The sequence below is a fragment of the Triturus cristatus genome, chromosome 2_2, assembly GCF_964204655.1.
Source record: "Triturus cristatus chromosome 2_2, aTriCri1.1, whole genome shotgun sequence".
NCBI classification, from domain to species: Eukaryota; Metazoa; Chordata; class Amphibia; order Caudata; family Salamandridae; genus Triturus; species Triturus cristatus.
This window is the reverse complement of record NC_140582.1, coordinates 1196328653-1196349223: the sequence shown is the minus strand read 5'-3', so window position 1 is coordinate 1196349223 and position 20571 is coordinate 1196328653. Positions and strand designations below refer to the sequence as shown.

General features: G+C 44.7%; 1 protein-coding gene across 1 annotated transcript; it reads left to right on the top strand.

Annotated features, from left to right (window-relative positions):
- The first annotated feature begins 10495 nt into the window (after positions 1-10495).
- Positions 10496-20315, top strand: LOC146863377 (epidermal differentiation-specific protein-like). The gene is made up of 2 exons (XM_085643363.1): positions 10496-10635; positions 19392-20315. The coding sequence occupies exon 2, from the start codon at positions 19548-19550 to the stop codon at positions 20067-20069; it is 522 nt and encodes a 173-aa protein (XP_085499489.1). The 5' UTR covers positions 10496-10635; positions 19392-19547; the 3' UTR covers positions 20070-20315.
- The last annotated feature ends 256 nt before the right edge of the window (positions 20316-20571 follow it).

Genomic DNA, 20571 nt, shown 5'->3' with positions numbered 1-20571 from the left:
GAGACGTCATTGCCAAAGTATAATTGACTATGTTATCGTTTCCATGGACCTATGGCCACATATAAAAGATCTGATGGTCAAAGATAGATTTGATAGTGACCATCATTCCTTGGAAGTTAGTTTTTTAAAGAGCTTAATAATGGAACCAGAAGCCGAAGAGGTAGGACACCAACCGGTCCCAGATAACGTTATATTAAGTAACAATCGTAGGTCAGTTAAATGGGCTTACATCTTGGGACAAGAAGACTTAGTGGCAAACATTTATAATTGTTTCACTAAAGTATTCGATACCTACAATTCCTCTGATAGTGAATCTGGACAATTTCTTAAATTGCATAAGGAGTTCTTTAAAGAACTATTAGAATTTATGACCAAAAGACCAAACAAAGGATCGGGTGCTGTAAAATTGCAGCCTATAGGCAAACCTTGGTTTAATAAGGAATGCAGAAAAGCAAAAACAGCCCTGATAGAGTCGGTAAAAACCAAAAATTCCTTGGCAATTAAAGAAAATAGAAAACTATATAATAAGGTGTTGACCAATGCAAAGTGTACATGGGACGAGGAACTGTGGTCATGTATGCTGATGGCAGCTAAAATGAAGGACCAAAAGCTATTTTGGGAAACAGTGGCTAAGGGTAATCAAAGGGAGAAGGGCTCAAGAGAGGTCTTCCTTGATGAAGCAACCTGGATAGATCATTTTACGAATCTGTACGCCGACCAGGGGGCTGTAGGTATAGTACAGGAAGATCATCCTCTGTTATTTGATGAGGCTGATTTGTTACATATAGTTTTTGACCTAGAGGAAACAGAATTAGCTATTAATTCTGTCAAATCTGGGAAAGCCCCGGGGCTGGACAAAGTACCAGGTGACCTGTTCAAGCATGAACTTGACGTCTGGGTTCCTTATCTTAATTATTTGTGTAATACTGTTGCTGCTGGGGAGCCAATTCCGGACACATGGAACGGGGCGGAAATTATTACCATTTTTAAAAAGGGAGATAGAAGCAATCCTGCTAACTATCGCCCAATAAGTCTTTTAGATATTACTCAAAAAATCTATGCTAGGCATATTTTAAACCGTATAAATTCCTGGTTGGAAGAAGAGCAAATTTTAACAAAATATCAAGCAGGTTTCAGAGCAAAAACGGGAACCACTGACCAAGTTCTAAGGCTCTGTTGCTTGTATTGGAAATATGTTACTCTTCGCAAAGGCCATTTATATGTGGCATTCGTAGATTTACGAGCTGCATTTGACCTCATACCGAGAGAACTTCTGTGGGCATCACTGAAATCTCAGGGGCTCCCGTTAGGCCTACTAAAATTGGTTATTGGATTACACAAGGACAACTTTGCAAAGGTTAGGTGGGGTCCTACTGGGGAACTTACAAAAGCTATCCCTATAAAAAGAGGAGTACGCCAGGGGTGTGTACTGGCGCCAACCCTATTCTCCCTGTTTGTGAACGACATACCATCATACATGGAGTGTAGTGATAACGATGCACCAAGATTAGGGGGCGAACGGGTCTCTTCACTTTTATTTGCAGATGACACCATCCTCATTTCCCAAACACCACGGGGCCTTCAAAATTTATTAAATAGATTTCAGTCATATTGCTCCTCGAAGGGCCTAGAAATCAATACTAAAAAAACGAAATATATGGCACTGAGTCCTCACAGGAATTTTAAGAAAAATCTAATGTTAAACGGCCAGAAGCTTGATTATGTGCAGAATTTTATATATTTGGGTGTCTCTATGGACTCTTCTTTAGCATGGAGGCCGCAATTAGAAAAGAATAAGATTATTTTTAAACAAAATTGTCTACCAATCCTCAAAAGACATAAAGAATGCGCGAATAAGGCTGTGACCCCTGCCCTAGAGATATTTAGGTACAAAGTACAATCAGCGGTACTATACGGGGCGAAATTATGGGGTCCTGCATGTAGAAATACATTTGAATGTCTCGAGAACAAGTTCCTTAGGGGGTTGTTAAAAATATCTACAAATACCCCACTAACACCACTTTTATTGGATCTAAACCTGAAACGAACAGATCAACATGCAATATTAAGACCGTTATTGCTGTGGGTTAGACTGTGGACGACCACAGAACTAGTAAATTACAAGGAAGGCTTGAAAGAAGTTATGGATCTTGATAGTTGTAACAAAGTTTATTGGCTCAAGCATGTAAAAAAATGGTTAGGCATGATTGGACTAGCCCATTTCTGGAATAACCCTGAGGCTATGAACCCGTGTTCCAAGAAAATTGTTAAACTATCTTATTGGTCACATGTGAGCCATGAGTCAGTATACACTAGAATCCATGGACCATTAACAGAAAGCTTTTTATTGTTTAAGGATGTAGCATCTTTTGAACCCTTTCTAGATGAGATCCACCCACCTTTATCAAAAACTCTGTATCTCAAATTTAGATATGGCATTCTTAGAACAAAGGTCCTTGAAAAAAGCTGGGCGAAAACAGGAAGTGACCTTTGCACTTCTTGTACTTATGGTATAAAGGAAAATGATTTACACATACTTCTATTTTGCTCAAGCTATGCAATTCCAAGGAAAAAGTGGATAGTACCACTCTGCCATAGAATAGGTTCTAGATCCTATAAGGAGGTTGGTAGAATTTTAAAAACACAAGTCAGGTGATAGTCTTTGGAGTCAGTAGATTTCTTCTGGCTGCTAACTTTATTAGAATAAAGTTGGGTCTACTTTTTTAAGGAAAAAGGGCGAAAAGAATGAGACAATATATCACTACAAAGTTCTAAAATGAGATTATGGTATTAGAACATGTAATTGTTGTTTTATTACCCAACCTGGAGGATGTTGTTGATGCTTTTTTTCATGAATTTAAAAAATATATATAAAATGTACTAGCGGTTTGTGATTTAATACTTTTTTAGATTATTTTTAAAAAAAATTATATTTATTATTAATCATATTTTTTAATATTTAAAATTTCCACCCAGGTGAAATGTGATTGATAATGTATTATGGAATAATGAAATTGACACTCGGTAGCATCAGATATTATGAATAGGTGGCTTACTGTATCCCATTGCCATTTTGTCTTGAGTTGGTAATTGTCAAATGTAAGAAATGTTTTTTTTGTTCTTTTATGATGCAAATGCGTCGAAATAAAGATTAAATGAAATGAATTGGTTTCTCTTGGGTAGTATCCTCTCCCAGAACCAGACCCGTCGTCGGCCACAAACCGGCGTTCAAGAAGGTTGACCCTGTCCTCTACGCAAGGACGCTGGAGGACAATAGGCCAACCTTGCCACAAGACCTGGATCGGTGTCTTGGTGCCTTCTCTAACTGGCTCCAGGACTCCTTGGCATTAATAGCCACACCGACCTCAGCTAGACTGACTAGGGACTCGCCCTCTAAACCATGGTTCACGGAGGACCTCCGTTATCTCAAACAGGGCTGCAAGAAATTGGAGCGCTCTTGGCGTCTCAGCAACTATTGCCCAGTAGCTAAGGCGAAGCTCAGGCAGGGCCAGAAAAACTACTATAAAGCTATTTCATCGGCAAAAAAGGCCTTCTTTACCACCCGGATTGACCAGGCCCAGAACAACTCCAAGGAGATTTTTTCAATCGTCCAGAGCTTTATGTCCCCTGTAGCACAGAGCAGCATTCTACCGGTGACAGTCGATTGGTGCGAGACGCTTTCCACATTCTTCCGGGATAAGATTCTAAAGATACAGGGCAGCTTTTTTCGCCCGGCTGTTGCTGATGGGCCCTCAGTCTCTCTGGACTCATCGGCCACCGTTCCTGGTGTATTGCCTTCCAAGTATTCCCTGTCTAATTTTTCCCCGGTGGATTTGTCCTGCACTTTAAGAATCCTTCAAGGCCTGAAGTCCGGTTCTCCGGACGATCCGTGCGCGGCAAGACTTCTGGCCTCTGTGGCAGAGACGGTAAATGGGGAAGTCAACTATATCATTAACCTGTCCTTGCAGGAGGCCAGGGTCCCTTGCTGTTGGAAGCAGGCCAAAGTCCTCCCTCTGCTGAAGAAACCTACCCTCGACCCCTCGACTCCGGGGAACTACAGGCCTATCTCTCTTCTCCCTAGCCTGTCGAAGGTATGTGAGAAAATAGTGAATAGGCAGTTGTCGGAGTTTGTTGATATGGCGGGTCTTCTTCACCCAGCTCAATCTGGCTTCCGCCCTTCCTTTAGCACGGAAGCTGCTCTGGTTGAAGTCTCGGAGGCAATTCGGGAGTGTCTCGACGCCGGCGGGAAGGCAGCTCTTGTGTTGCTCGACCTGTCGGCGGCCTTTGACACTGTCCCTCACTCACTGCTGTTGCGTAGATTGTCTGAGATTGGGGTGTCCAGCCTAGCTTGGGGTTGGATTAAGTCCTTCTTGGATGACCGGCTCCAGCAAGTCTGGATACCTCCGCTGGTCTCGTCACCTCTTCAAGTGAGCACGGGGGTTCCTCAGGGGTCCTCCCTCAGCCCCCTTTTGTTTAATATCTATCTCACTCCCCTGGTGGCTCTAGCGGAGGGGTTGGGGGCTAAGGTCATTGCTTATGCAGATGACACACAACTTCTGTTTACCTGGGAGAAGCAGGGGGCCTCGGTTGACCTTGTGCAGAGGTGTCTTTCCTCGGTTTTCAAGTGGCTGGCAGCTGCCCAATTAAAGTGTAACGAGGATAAATCCGAGGTTCTAATGTTTGGTGACTTCCCCCTAGGGTTTAGAGAATCTATCTGGCCTCCAGAATTCCCTCTGCCTGCCTCCACTAGTCAGACCGTTAAGAACCTGGGGGTCTACTTTGATTGTAATCTCTCTTTTGTTAGTCAAGTTAAGCGTCTGACAGGTTGTTGTTTCGGTCTCCTTAGAATGCTGAGAAGATTCCTTCCCCTTCTCCCTCAAGCAGCTAGGGAATCGGTGGTTCGGGCATTGATCCTGGCCCGTCTTGACTATGCCAATGCTCTTTATGCCGGGATTCCAGCTTATGCCTTTAAAAAGCTTCAGGTGACCCAGAATGCAGCGGTCCGCATTTTGGGTTGCCTGGCTCCCAGGCAGAGCATCCACGATTATCGCCGCTCCCTCCATTGGCTACCGGTCAAGGCACGTGTCACATTTAAAGCTCTCACTATAGCCCATCGCGCTCTGCATGGGCAAGGCCCAGGCTATTTGCAGAAACATTTCTCGTTTTACGTGCCGGGGAGATCATTACGCTCCTCATCCCTTAGGCTGATGAAGATTCCTGGATTCCAGCGACACCGGCTAGGGGGCGCCTCTCTGGTTGTGTTCGCAGGACGCGCTTGGAATGCACTCCCCCTGTCGCTTCGCATGGTTGACGACCTTGGCGACTTTAAGAAATTGCTGAAGACACTTCTCTTTTCCTAAGGTCTGGTTATAGTTTGTCTCCTCTTGGGCCGCGCCGGGACACTCCTCGGAGTAGCTGTGCGCGTAATAAATGCAGTTAACATAACAAAGGATGTCAAGTGCTGGGGGGTCAGTGTCCGAATCGAACACCAACAAGCCTTGGCAACAGCAACCCAAGTGGACAGAGGAAACAGGTTACGGTGAGAACCAGCAAGGTCCCGGGGACTCTCCAAGCAATGGAGAGTCAGGGCACGTCTGGAGCAACTAGGAAAGTCAAGGGAAAGTCAAAGTTACCTTCATAGGGACCCACAGGCCAATAGACCAGGGACCGCGAAGGGACCTTGAGCTGAATCACGAAATACCAGCCCACGGAACACTCGTGGAGTGGAGGCCGGAAATCTTCAGTGGAAATACTGTTCAGGGTCAGGACTATATGTAGCCCAAAGCACAGCCTCAGGGATTGCCAAAAAGCATATGCTGCTGCAAAAGTACACAGTGTACATGAGTTCGGGCTGCACGGTCCCCACGAGGGATACTGGTCTCAGAATGGAGCAGATCGACCTCAGAGACCTCGGGAACCCACCTCCTGTGTTGCAGAAATCTTCAGAGTCCTCAGGAGCTCAGGAGATGCAAACTGGTCAGATGCTTTTGGGTGCCTGCTGCTGCAGGGGAGTAACTCCTTTACTCCAAGGGATATTCTTCTGTAGTCCAGAGAAGTGTAGACCGTTGAAGTACTTGGTTTCTGCTTGCAGAGTTTAGTCCAAGTAAAATCTAAAGTCCTGTAGTGAGGGTTCCTACTTTATACCAAAGGACGGAGTTGGACAAACTCTGGGGACCCACCTATGGGAGGGTCAGGACAGAGGGGTGGCTACACCCATGTCCTTTGTCCAGGTTCGTGCCAGAGCAGGAGCAAATGGCTCCTGCAACCGGTTTGAGCTGGACTATGCACAGGGATAGCAAATGTGCCCCCAATGCAGACTTTCAGGCACTCATAGAGTGCACCCACCCAGCCCCAATATACTAAATCCTGTCTGGGAGGTGGTCGCACCTCCCTGTGACAGGAAACCTATTGTCAAGCCTTCCCCTGCTCGAGCTCAGCTCAGCAGCAGGAGGGCAGACGCATGTCTGTGGCTGGCAGCATCCATTTTGTGATGCCCAGGTCGAGAATGCTGGTACTGGGTGTACCGGTGTTTCACATAAGTCCCTCTAGAAGGGTGGAATCATTGCATACATTAGATATTTTAATTTTCCTATTACTGGGCCAATTGTTCTGTATGCTAGATCTTCTATGCCCTACTCTACTTATCTAAATACTGGGACCTATCTACTGCATCTCCTCAATATTGGTTTAGTGTACTGTCCTCAGAGGTTAAATTGGTTCTAGTCTAGGCCATCTTAATTGCACTTATACTATCTGTCTTTTAACACAGTTTTTTCAGGTGGTCACTCTTGGCCTCTGAAAAGTATGTGCTGACGCGTTTCGACCTTCGTGGTGGGACCAGGAGCTATTTGGTAGAAGGTCTTCCTCAGGGCTGGGGAAACTTTGGTAGGACACTGAAATGATATAATGCAAAGCGAAAGGATGTTATGTAGTGTAAGTTAAAAGCTCTGTACTGTGTTGAATCTTGTTGTGTTCCTAAAAAAATATATATACATACCAAAACTATTGATGGAGCAAGGTTTCATATAAAAAGAAGCTTGCTCGTATGCAATCCTCTCGAATAACGTAACATTGTAACCAACCTGTCTGTGAATACTAATTTTGCATCACATTTTACATAACGTATCTAGGGGAAGCTTTTCTATGTGCTTTACCAATAAGTAACCAGAGTGTCCTAAATTGGCCGCAAAAAAACCAGCGGGAATTCTTCTGTGCATGCGTTTACTACATCTACGTAGTATGACGTCTTCTGTCGCTTGGGGGAAAGCTTTACAACTGCGCAATAGCTTTTAGTATGGCTGCTCGAAACCTTCGCACTAAAGCACATGCTACACTGAAACTAACTTATGCAAGTTTTACTAAGCTATTAATGCAAAAGATTATTAAGTAAATGGGGTTAGAGTAGAAGTAGGTGGTATACAGTAAATTCATTTAATTTTGTATTCTAACGTGTTCTTCTCTGACTTTATTAATAGCTCATATTTGGGCCTCAGAGGGTGACCACGTCTTTGATTCCTTGTGGCAACTACGCATTCGCCCCATCTGCTTGTCCTGAGACCAATGAAGTCATTGGGTGACTGCCAAACCCTAAGCCCAAAAAGGACATGGGAAGAACAACTTCGGACCCTACAAGAGGAAGAAGATGAAACATTGTATTACAGATTTATTGATCTACATATGAAATGCTTGTGGGAATAAAGCTTGTGGGTATTAAAATTAAGGGGCGGGGAGCTAGACAATAGAACTAAAGAAAATGATTGCACTTAGTATGGTGTGATGTCCTCACCTCACTGCTTGGCCCAATCAAATTGCGGGTGAACATGGAATTGAAACATTTGGGGGTGGATCATTCATTTGAATTGTTAGACACACTTGACCCACAAGATGCTGATGCTATGCTGAGATGCTGCCCGATTTTGCTGGAATCTGCCTGAAGAATCCAATACTAGGGACATTTGCGGAACACCGGGGAGGCACATCTAGGAAGGGGTCCGGACAAGCCTGAGCCGGAGAGAGTAGCACCACAGAGGGGTTTAACGCTGGTGTTACACTAGAAGAGGTCACCTTCCCGGTCCTGAGTCAGTCCTGTATCCTTGACACTCTGATGTCAGGGTCCTCACACCATTCTAGGTAAATATAATTGTGGGGTTAATGCTCTGTATTTGCTCTCTATTCCTTATCTCCTTAGGTACTGTCATTGCAAGAATTTAATTAATGCAAGTTGATTATAAACTAACTGTACTATTTTTCCTGATGGAGAATTCTGGTATATCTATGTGTATTCTGATTTGACTCACAAAATTATTAATTCAGATAAACTTTTAAAACTCCTTCTGAGTCTGTGGTTCTTTGAATAAAAGATAAATGTATTATTGTATTTCCTCTGTAGGACCGTACACCGAACCAATATTGAGGAGATGCAGTAGATAGGTCCCGGTATTTGGATAAGTAGAGTAGGGCAAAGAAGATCTAACATACGGAACAATTGGCCCAGTAATAGGACAATTAAAATATCTAATATATGCAATGTCCAAGATATGCATGTAATGTCTAGTGAGTGTCATGTCTAGAATGCATAAATTCATTTTTTATGTGTGTTGTTTCTTAAATATAGTAGATCAATCTTTTGATTCACATTCTAGTTTGTCTTTAACAATTCATCAAGTGTTTATGTTTCTTCATGTAAATATGTCAATGTGTTACTGTATTGTTCCTTTTTAGTGACATAATGCTTGAAATAGCCAAGTTATACGGCATATAAGTAAACTTTTGCCTATATTGGCCCCAAAGCTCTGGAATGAATTGCCGCTTGCTTTGAGAAGGTCAGGTGTGCTTCACTGTCCGCTTTTCAGAAACGGCTGAAGGCCTGGTTGTTTTAGATGCACACTCTGGCTGCACTCTAGCTGGCTTCACGCGCCGGTAAATGCCGTGTGGGTAGCTGTTGCGCTATACAAGCTTAAATAATAATAATATATTGTCAAGATTATTCCTCCCTCTGTAAGGTCAGCACATGCTCCCCATAAAAAATGACCATGAAGAAGATAAGTGGTAAGACATGGACATGACATCTGCCAAATAGAACATGCATGTTGACAGCGGAATTAAATAGTGTCTTCATCACCGAAGATCATCGTTTTCAGGGCCAAAGTGAACTCTCTTCTTTCTTATTGTTATTACTTCATAGAAGGGAGTGTAATAAATTCTAAAAACAGATAAAAAATAAAAAGGATGAAGTGACTGTTTAAGATTAGAAACAAAATCCCAGAGCAGTAACATGACGTCCTATGGGCCATATTGTTCCCAGTTGCAGACTGATGCTGACTCCCTCAAATATCCTTTTACTCGACAGTTCGCCCCCCTGGAGGAACTATTGATATTTAAAACCAACTTATGGGCGGAAATCAAGAGGAGCTGGTCTCTTTGTTTCATGAATAACTTAGCCGGTCAATATAACCTCAGCTGAGTTTGGGATAATTCCACCACCACCAATTGTGCTTTTAAAATTTGATTTATTTGAAAGCAGAACTGGTTAATCAGAAGCCTGATATTCCTAAACAGTTGGTGCTCAGTGTGAGCAGAGAGTTCAGTCTTAGATTTTCCTTCCCGGCTCCATTCAAATATCTAAGCGTTATGTATGCTTCACCTAGGTACATGAGGCTTAGATATTTCCCTATCTCTTCTTTCACCCCTTGGCTCTCAAGCTCCTCTCTATTTTCCTTTCTTTTTGCATTATTAAGACAGGTAGGGAATGCACAGAATTATATAGGCAAAACGCAATTTGGTTTAGCGATGCAAACCCTGTAGCAGAACTACTAATGTGTTCCTGTTTAAAAAAAATGTAGTAAGACATGTTGAAATAAAAATTTAAAAAAACGGCAAAAAAATAAAATATAAGCATTTTCTAATAAGCAAAAAACGTGTGGTTCACACTACCCTGTGCACATTTACACAAGTGTGTGAACGTGCTTTTGTTTTGTGTTCAGTTAGACATGAACTCAGCTGCTTATGTGGTTTGCAGAAAGAATCTTATCTACTCTCCTTCTGTCACATCCTGCTTGGGAGTGTTTAGGAAGAGCTGCAACAAAGATTCAATAATGCACAGCTTTGAAAGAATGCTGACCTGTTAACTTTACCATTAGTTCATCCCACTAATGAACTATGTATTAATATTGCAAAGTGTCTGGCTGCAGTACTTAAGCAACGATTATTTGTACAACGAGTTGTGACAAAATGACTCAGTGAAAATACTGAAATTCAAACACTTATCTGCTGCATTTTCTGAAAACACTTGAAGGAGTCTTTTCATCAACGTATCCGTGTTACAGCATGAAAAGCACCTTGGCCGTGAACACTTCTCTTGAATAAATCTTTGCGCAATCCATATAAGGAAGGGACCTCCGTTTCCCAGTAATGGCACAGGATATGTGTGGTGGGAATGTGGCCACACATCCCTGCCTTTGAGTGAGGGCTGAGAGAGTATAAAACACCCAGGTGTCCACAGAGAGACATCTTCTGGCTCTCCCAGAGTGACCGAGAACGCCTCCTGCTTCACCTGAGAGTGCCCAGAGACAGCCAGATCGCTCATCTAGAAGGCCAAGCTGCTGCTTCATCTGACGGTGACCAAAGACTGCCAGGGTATTGTATTATGTAGTAATTGCATGTATATAGCGCTTACTACCCCAGACGAGGCGCGGATGCGCTTTACACCTGGCAGCATGCTGCCCCGGAACCAAAGGCTAGTGGTTAGACAAGTGTCAGTGGTTCTTGTTCGCTCCTGGGATGAATCTAGGGTGCTGAAGCAAACCCTTCAAGGCATTCTTTCCAGTTTCTTTGTGGTAGATTAAATTAATAAAAGGAGTCTCTGTGCGCTCATTATTGGGGCGGGGCGGGCGGGTGCTTGCTGGGGTTAGTAGATGAGCTTGGGGTGTTTGGGTATTGTCAGGTGGCAGGGGTGTGAGTTTCAAAGAAGGAGAGATTGTGAGCTTTGATATTAGCTGTGGTCAATATTTTGAAATACAATCTTTGAGATTACGCCTGTTTGACAGAAAGAAAACAACAAGACCCATTGAGACGTTCGACACAGTCAGTTTTTCTGCCGGATTTAGAAATATAGAGGATGCTTTTTGAGTCAGATTGCAATTTGAAGATGCAAGACTATAAAAAGAAGATGCATAATTTGCATATGAACATAGTAGAATTATTGGGTACTTTTGGTAACCATTAGGATCAAGCAAACAGTCTGTCCACTGTAAGGCTACCAGCAAGGTCAGATGATCGGCTAATGTATTGGAAGCAAGAGGTAATGGCAGGACACCTACACCGGGAAACACCAGGGGCTTAGAGTCTGCTGAAGGAAGGAGTAACCTCAAGATCATAGCAATGTGAGATAAATCTTTGGGTAACTAATGCACACAGAAAGAAGGAGATACTCTAAATGCTGGAGTGGATGTGTTGTGATGTTCTTCCTCAAGTTTGGCTCACAGTATTAATCACAAAGGCACTGAGAGATCCATTTTAGATGCCCCTGGTTGTGGCGTGGCACAAGATGAAGTGTACTGCCTGAATGGTTTGAGGGTGAAAAGACAGACACTAAAGTGAAGAGGATGGTGACTGGGCTCCTTTTAGAAATTAAAGTCCTTTTAGAGTTTGTTAGTGAGGGGACGCTGCTGAAACTTCCTGAAGCACTGCCCTTTGGTAGGTGGTGGGGGTGAGACTACAGTCTATTTGTGAAGGTGAAGGAGACCCTCAGCCTTTTGTCTTTCTTGATCTCAGCCAAATGCAAAAACCCACATCTCTTAGTGCATACTCCAGGACTGTGACAGTCTTTATTATACAAAGTCTGTAGACCTGGTAGGAAAGGTCATTTACATTCTATCACAGGTGAAGCTGCTTTGTCAGTTATAAATTAGATTCACGTTGTGCAACAAAGAGAAGAAAACAATATAGAGCATGTTATGTTATATTGATTTGTATAGCTCATTAATCACGCGTATCCAGGCAGGTGTGTAGGTTTGTGGTCCCCAAGGTGCTTATGTGTTTAGCCTCTTGTGGAACTCAAGCAGTGAGGAGGAGTCTGATGTGTTGAGGCTGTTTGTTGTCTTGGGTGTGATGTGGGAGAAACAGCAAGCTCCAGTTTTGCTTTTGAGGATGCAGGGACAGTTGGAAATGAGAGTCAGTTGGCAGGGTATGCCCAGACGTTGGTCCCTTGCTCACTATGCCACTGGATTCAAGCTAGCCTGTATAATGAAGAGTGTTACTCACAAACCGGTCCCAGGAGGCTTGTTTCCGGTTCAGGGAAGACCTGGCTTGGCAGTTCAGGCTGGACTGTTCCCATGAGGCACAGGGTCAAGACTGATTTGCATATGGCTGGGTCTGAACTGAGGTGGCAAAGTGAGCTAAAGAATGATGATGGATTCAACCCAGATCTGTGACTGGGGGTGAGTGTCTGAAAAGTTTTAGTGTTCCATCCATCATCTCCTTGTGTTTGCTTTGGAAATGAGAGTGAGGCAGGGCATAGGTGACTGGGGAGTTGGTGAAAGTATATGCGGCTGTTCAGGAATTCTAGTCCTGTGCTGTGTCTGCCTTTGAAAGTGTGCACAAGATGTTTGAATTGGCTCCACTCAGTGAAGCTTCCTGAGGTGTGGTTTAATGTGGGTGCAGCTTGGGAGCTCACGTATGAGTCCTGCAGTGGTGTTCTGGATGGTCTGGAGTCTGTAGGAAGTGTTTTGAGAGTCTGACATAGAGAGTGTTGCAGTAATCCAGCAAGCTGGTGATGAGTGCTTGCATGATGGTCCATCTGGTGTTCTGAGGCAACCAGGAGCCCCCACGGACCCCCTGCCCACCACACATCTACCACAGAACCGCTGCCGCCATAGCACCTGAACTATGCCAGACCATTAACACCTCCTTCAAATCCGTAATTTTCCCTGATGACTGGAAGCCGGCAGTGGTCAAACCCCTCCTCAAGAAACCCTCGGCTGACTTGACGGACCTGAAAAACTACCAGCTCAATTCTCTCCTTCCCTTCGCAGCCAAAGTCATCGAGGGATTCGTCAACGCCCAGCTGACCACCTTCATCGAAGAGAACACCATCCTCAACTCCTCCCAATCCGGATTCCGCAGCAACCACAGCAACGAGACCGCCCTCCTCGCCACCACTGATGACATCTGCATGCTACTCGAACAAGGCCACACAGCGGCCCTCATCCTAATAGACCTCTCTGCAGCGTTCGACACCGTCTCCCACCACACTCTTGCCGCCAGACTCCACGACAATGGCATGTGGGGAACCGCCCTCGACTGGATCCGCTCCTTTCTCACCGGCAAAACCCAAAGGATCAGATTCCCACCCTTCCTCTCCGAACCCACAGAGAACAACTGCGGAGTACCCCAAGGATCCTCGCTCAGCCCCACGATCTTTAACATCTAAATGGCCCTCCTCGCCACCATTTTTAAACAGCATGGGCTCAGCATAGTATCCTATGCCGACGAAACCCACCTCATCCTCTCCCACACGAAGAACCACGAAGACACCAGACTCAGCTTCCAGGAAGGAATGAAAGATGTCGCAGCCTGGATGAGCAACAGCTGCCTTAAGCTCAATTCGGAGAAGACAGAGGTCCTTGTCCTTGGATCCTCCTCCACTGCCTGGGACAATACATGGTGGCCTTCCACCCTCGGAAACCCATCCACTCCATCAGACCACGCCCAAAACCATAGCATCATTCTAGACTACTCCCTCACCATGACCCGCCAGATCAACACGTTGCCTCCACCTGCTTCAACTCCCTCCGCATCCTCCACAAGAGTTTCAGGTGGATCCCCCCCAAATACAAAAAGACCGTCTCTTAAGCACTCATAACCAGCAGACTGGACTAAGGTAATGATCTCTGCGCCGGAATCAACAAAACCCTGCAACACAAGCTCCAAACCATCTAGAACACCACAGCCAGACTCGTCCTCGGAACCCCACGACATGAGAACATGACCCAGCACCTACGAGACCTCCACTGGCTCCCATCGAAAAGAGAATAACCTTCAAGCTACTCACCTATGCCTACAAATCCCTCCACAACATCGGACCCAAATACCTCAATGAAAGAGTCGCCTTCCACGTACCCAAAAGGAACCTCCGCTCTGCCGACCTCACCCTGGCAGAGACTCCACGCATCTGCAGAACCAGAGTAGGTGGAAGAGCCTTCTCCTACATGGCAACAAAGACCTAGAACGAGCTCCCAGTCAACATCAGACGCTCCCCCACTCTGCACACCTTCAGGAAGAGCCTCAAGACCTGCCTCTTTGGCTGACCCGGAGCTGCACCCCCTCTCTCCCCCCACAGCGCCTTGAGACCCTCACGGGTGAGCAGCTCGCTTGAAAAACCCCTGATTGATTGACTTGAAGATTTTTCAAAGCAAGCGTAGGATGTGGAAGCAGGAGGTATGCTCCGTGTTGACATGTTGAGCATGTAGTCTAGGATAATCCCTACATTTCTTGCGTGGACTGTGGGTGTTGTTCCTAGCTCCAACAGCCACCAGGTGGAGTCCCATGGTGAGGTCTTCTTGCCAAAGGCCAGCACTTCTTTCTTGTCGGAGTTGAGCTGCAAGCAGTTGGTTCGCATCCAGTCTGCTCCTATGGTCATGCAGTTGGTGAAGTTGGTTCTGGCGGTGGTTGTTTTCTCCGTCATGGGAAGGATGAGTTTGGTGTCATTGGTGTGGGAGATGATGGTGATGTCTTGTGAGCTGATGATGTTGGCCAGTAATGTCATACATGTTGAAAAGGGTGGGGCTGAGGGACAATCTCAGTGGGACTCTGCATCTCAATTTCTTGGTCTCTTATGTGAAGGGTGGCAGCCTGACCCTTTGGTTTCTTCTGGTAAGGAAGGAAAAGATTCATTTGAGAGCGGATCCTTGTATGCCAAGGAGTCTTTTGTTGAGGGTGTTATGGGAGACAGAGTCCTAGGCCAAAGAGTGGTCGAGCAGGATGTGGGCTGCGGTTTCTCCTCGGTCCAGGATGATTCAAATGTCTTTGGTGGTCCGATTTGTGCTGTCTTGGTGCTGCGGTTCTTTCTGAATCTTTATTGAGTGTTGTCTAGAAGAAGGTGAAGTTTGAGGTGGGTTGCGAGTTTCTTGTTGAAGGCCTTCTCAATCACTTTGGCTGGATAGGGAAGCAGGGAGTTGGGTCGGAATTTGCTCAGTTGATTCGGGTTGACTGTGTGCTCCTTGAGGAGGACGTTGATTCCTGCAAGTTTCCATTCATCCGGGAAAGTGGGGTTTTTGATGGAGATGTTGATGATGTGGGTCAGGATGGTGCTGATTGGTGATTTCCCCAGCTTGTAGATGTGGTGCGGGCATGGGTCCATTGGGGCAAATGTGGGGTTTGTCCGCACAATTTCTGGTGAGGGTTATCCATTTGGTAAGGTAGCCATCTTGGGTGGTGGTGGGTAGGTTAGCAATGAGTTCTCTGCATAGTTGCTGCAGATGTTTGCAAATTTGCTATGGGAGTTAATAATGAGATGTTCCAAAGACATTAACCGATTTAAAAAAACACTACAGACCTTCATCCTGCCTGGTGCAAAGGTTAAGAGAGCAATATAAGAAGAGTTAGATGACAGGAGCGCCCAACCACTCATTGTGTTCTAATGTGCCATATTCTGAGTACAAGTTGGTGTCTCTGGTGAGCAAGGCATGGAGACTGCTTTAGTGGCTTTGATTAACACAGTCTGACTGAAAAAAGAGAGGCTCGACAAGAATTGGGTTAGAAGATATAATGTCACCCAGGACAAAAGGCAGGAGGATACAAGGAATTAAGTGGGGCTGGTGGGGAACAGTGAAACTGTGCGAGCATGTGGATGTCCCTGTGATGAGCACAGATTCATCAAAATGCATGTGGATAGAACACCATCCCTTCTTTAACGACAATACAAACTTAGAATTCTTTAACCCTAAATGCAAGAAACTGATTCAGCACCTACAAGTCATCAGAGCTATAAGAACAATATGAATAGTGAACAGACTCCATCAAAGGTTTTCCTAAAAAGGTTTTTTTTATTCACAATGTTCTTATTCTTTTTAAAAACTTTTCTTCTCTGAATTTCAATGTAGCCAATGCGCTTCGTCCCTAAGCAGAGACTTCCTCAGTGCTTGTTAAGGTAATTGCACTCATGTAGACTAGAAATTTCAAGAATCTAAGGGGCATATCATCAAGGCGGCGCTATGAAATTATCGCCGCTTTTGCGTCCGTTTTCGGGCGAAAAGCGGCGATAATTTCATAGCCTTATCAGCAAAGACACGCTATCGCGTGTTTTGCTGACTTAGCGCCCGTTACAACAACGTCCAGCTTTGCATCGCTAATGAGATGCAAAGTGAGCGTAACACAGAGATAGTTCTAGGAAAATGTCGCTAAGCGACATTACTCCTATTATCAACCTGCACGCTAACCTGTGCAGCGATGATGAAAGGAGCGCTAACCGCGCTCATCGCAGGTTTCTTTACACCTGCTTTTCCTTTGACTAAACAATGTTAGACAATGGGTGGTGGATTATAGGGCTGAGACCACCCAGCCGTATCAACAAGGTAACCGCTGTGCCTGTGCGTTTATCGCTGGATTTCCAGCGATAATCACACCTTTTTGCAACTATTGCTGGTTTGTTTATCGCAATCGAGATAAGTGTCGCTGATAGCACGCTATCTCGGCGATATCAACCAGCGATAGCCGGCAATAATGATCCTAGCGCTAAGTGCGCTTAGCGATAATTATCGCCGGTTGTTGCTGATATGCCGCTTAGTGTCTCAAAGTAATGGCCAATAAATGTGGAGAAATGTGATAGCTCTACCAGAGTAACAGATCTATTGTTTCACTTGTGCAGGGTGCCAATTGTATTGCAGCACATCGTCTTGGCGTGTGAAATGTCAAGATCCAATCACTAGCAATGTCTCCATCTTATTAAATTTAACCTAGTCTTGGCCTCAAGACCTGTGTGTATCAGAGCTCACATATGGCGTAATGTGGCAGGAACCCGAATTCAAAGAGAAATAAAAGAAGATTGAAAAGATTGTGATAAAAAGATTTGATGGAGTCTGTGCACTATATCAGTTAAATTGTTCTTATATATCTTATGATGACTGATGGATGCTGAAACATTTTCTTGCAATTAATCTATGGAGTTTTAGTCCTGTGTGAAAGATTAAGTGACTGGTCTTCCAGATCCGTGCACCACTCTCTTTGGGGCATATTATCAAGCCAGGCGATAAATTTATCGCCGCTTTAGCGGCAGAAAACTGCCGCTAAAACGGCAATAATGGGCTTGATAATATGCCCTATGGAATTCCAATTGAAGCCCATGTTAGACGTCCTTCACATTTAACATGGACTTCAATTGGAATTCCATAGAGCATATTATCAAGCCCATTATCGCCGTTTTAGAGGCAGTTTTCTGCCGCTAAAGCGGCGATAATTCTATTGCCTGGCTTGATAATATGCCCCTTTGTACTTGGATAATTCATTAGATGATAGTGATAAGTGTGATTGTAGTTGCCTCAGAATCTTCTTGAACATTCTGTAACCCTTTTTATCAACTGCATTTCCCAAAGTCTATTATTGTAAATATTAAAAAACACTTGTGGAAAATACTCCACCCTATTCCAACAAACATGTAACGAGGGCCTATGTTGTTGTTATAACATATATTACTGTTTTTCAAGTAGTCCATGGCCCTCATTTCAAATTTAGGGCTAAAACAGAAAAACAGAAATAAAATAGCCTACTGAAAAAATCCTATTTAAAAAAATGTGTTTCACCAAACACGTGGTTGGGGGTTTTAGAGGACTTGCTGGGGGCTTTGACCAGGCAAAAGCCCTTCACCGGCTTTGGTAGTATTATTGCCTTGATATTCGTAATGTGCATTCCTTTTCAGCAAATGAGCAAAGCAGATTTAAAATCAATCTTTGAAATAGATTTTCCTCATCAATATTCCAGCTCTGGCAGTGCTTCAGATTTAGGCTGCGTAGATTAATATGAACCTTTTATGAAGCCAAACCTTTTGTCAACCAAAAATTCATTTTCCATAGCCTACGCATCTCAACTATATCCAGAGTCAACATCAGTGACCACCACCTCTTCTGCGTTTCATGGGATTGACACACATCTCCTCTCTTCCAGTAAAGCCCTTACTCCGGGCTCTAGCGCCGGATGCACCTGGTCCAGATACTTACCTCTTACCTGGAACCGGGACGGAAGTATAACCGGTTAAGAGGTGAGATGCCTCTTCTCCCATCCCTTTCCTCCACCTATTCATGTCCAGTAGTACAACTAACACACATATTCTCTATTACAGTGAAGCCCTAACTTGTACTCCACCGTGCTCCCCATTTCGGACCCCTCCGATTGGCTAATGAATACTTACTGTCAATAGTCAACCGGGAAGGAGGTACAACCGGCAGAGAGGTGAGATACTTTCCTCATCTCGCTTTCTCCACTCCACGCACCAAAGATGTCGACAAAATCCTTATCCTCTGTCTCCTCATTTGTCATTACACTTAAATCTTGATCTCCTTCCCATTGCCATAAAGGTAGGATTTTGCTACTTGGATCGGTGATTTCACCTCACGGCTTCACTGATCAGCTTAAATTGCGACTGGTCGCCACGGGTCGTGATCCCAGTTCACTTGTGGACCTGTCCTTACTCTCACTCTGTGCTCACGAGCGCTCTCTCCTCTACACTGATATGTTCAGCTCTTTCCCCACCTCGCTATCCTGAGTTCCCTTTTCTCACTAATCCTCTTCCCTTCTCCCTCTCCCTCTCCACAGTCCTTCTGCAATCTATTTCTTATTTTTCTCTCTAACTTATCACAGCACCGGTTTTGTGTCACAGATCTATGCAATGCACAGTAACAATGTGTTATTTTCACTCATGGTCACGATGACTGTATGACCATTCACCGGGTACCCGCACCTGACATGTAGTTGCATATTCTGGTGTAAACATAAACTATGATGTCACTTAGGGTGCTCACTCGCTAACACTGGTCGCCTTGTACAGTATTATCATGTGTTTACTGTCGGGTCATATTGACTTAGACATTGTTCTATTACATATCCTTTCAGCCCTGAAGAAGTCTCGGGGTACTTCCCCAGACGAAACATGTGTTGGCTGGGCAATCGTTCAGAATTAAAGAAGAACACAAAAGCTCCTGATTGTTTAATGTGATTTCTACTACAGGTTTGCACAGTGAATGTCCACTTGTGTTAACGTATGACACAGAGTAAATACTAAACTGCTAAATATAGATTTGTGCACAGGCCCTTAGTAATCCTTCATGAGGAGACAAGCTTGTGTCAATCAAACGTACACTGTCATTTCATATTAACCAGATGCCCATTTTTAATCATTACAGAATAGCCTGCGAGTCCAGCTGCTGCTTCTCCTGAGGGCGATCACGTCTTTCAGGTCACACCGTCTAAGAGACACCCGCTTGTGCTTCACCTGAGAGACACTCACAGCGCCTAGCACCAGAGTCTGCTGACTTTAAGCGCTTACAGAAAGGTCCATCATGAGCACTATTCACTTCTTCGCTGAAGAGGGCTGCCAGGGCGCATCTTCTGTGGCTGTCCAACAAGACCTATCAGATTTGTCATCAGTTGGATTCCTGAAGCGGGCCAAGTCAATGAGAGTGAGTGGAAACCCCTGCGTCGTCTTTAAAGAGAAGGACTTCAAGGGGGAGTTTGAGCTCTTCCGGGAGGGGGATCACGATTCTCTGGGAGAATTTAACAAAGAGATCTCCTCAGTGCGCATTGTGAAGGGGGGGCTGGGAGATCCAGAAATCACCGTCTATGAGCACATCAATTATAGAGGCAAAGAAAACACCCTAAAATCGCCTACCCCAAACCTGGATCCTTATGAAATGAATAACATGATCTCTTCTCACAAAGTTAAGAAGGGAGCCTGGCGTATCTACGCGGACGAAGACTACGAGGGCGCCTGCATCGTGACCCTGGCTGGAGACGACCTGCCCGACTATCGCAGCATCTGCTTTAACGACAAAGCCAGCTCCCTGAAGCCTTACAAAGTGTGATAAGAGTTTCGGGGACATGCCCTGATTGGCCAGCTCCCTCGTGTCTGCCATTCACTTTACTTCACATGTTCCACATGGCAATCATCAGAATTTCTTCTCCATTGATTCCAGAATTTTAACTGAGCTGTTTTCAAAATCTCTCTCCTCATCTCTCTATTCACCTGAACAGCTGGACAAGGTGTATACGCTTCTGCCTCACCTGTTTCAATCATCTGCATGAAATAAAGCAGCATTCACAAAAATCCACCTCTCATGTTGTCTGTGTGGTCTGTAGACCTGTCTGCTGAACTGCAGCCCACTGCAGAAAGACTTGTGGTTTACTGTACACTGAAACTGTGCTGTCTCCATCTAGTGCTACAACCTAACTTGGGGGTGAAACGGGGAAGGCTGGTATCAAAATGTAGCTACAGCTGCGTCCTCAAATAAAAGGCGCTTTCTTAGTATGGCCATTAGTGAGTTCCCTGAAAAAATACAATGATCATTAACAGTCTAATGTAGGTTG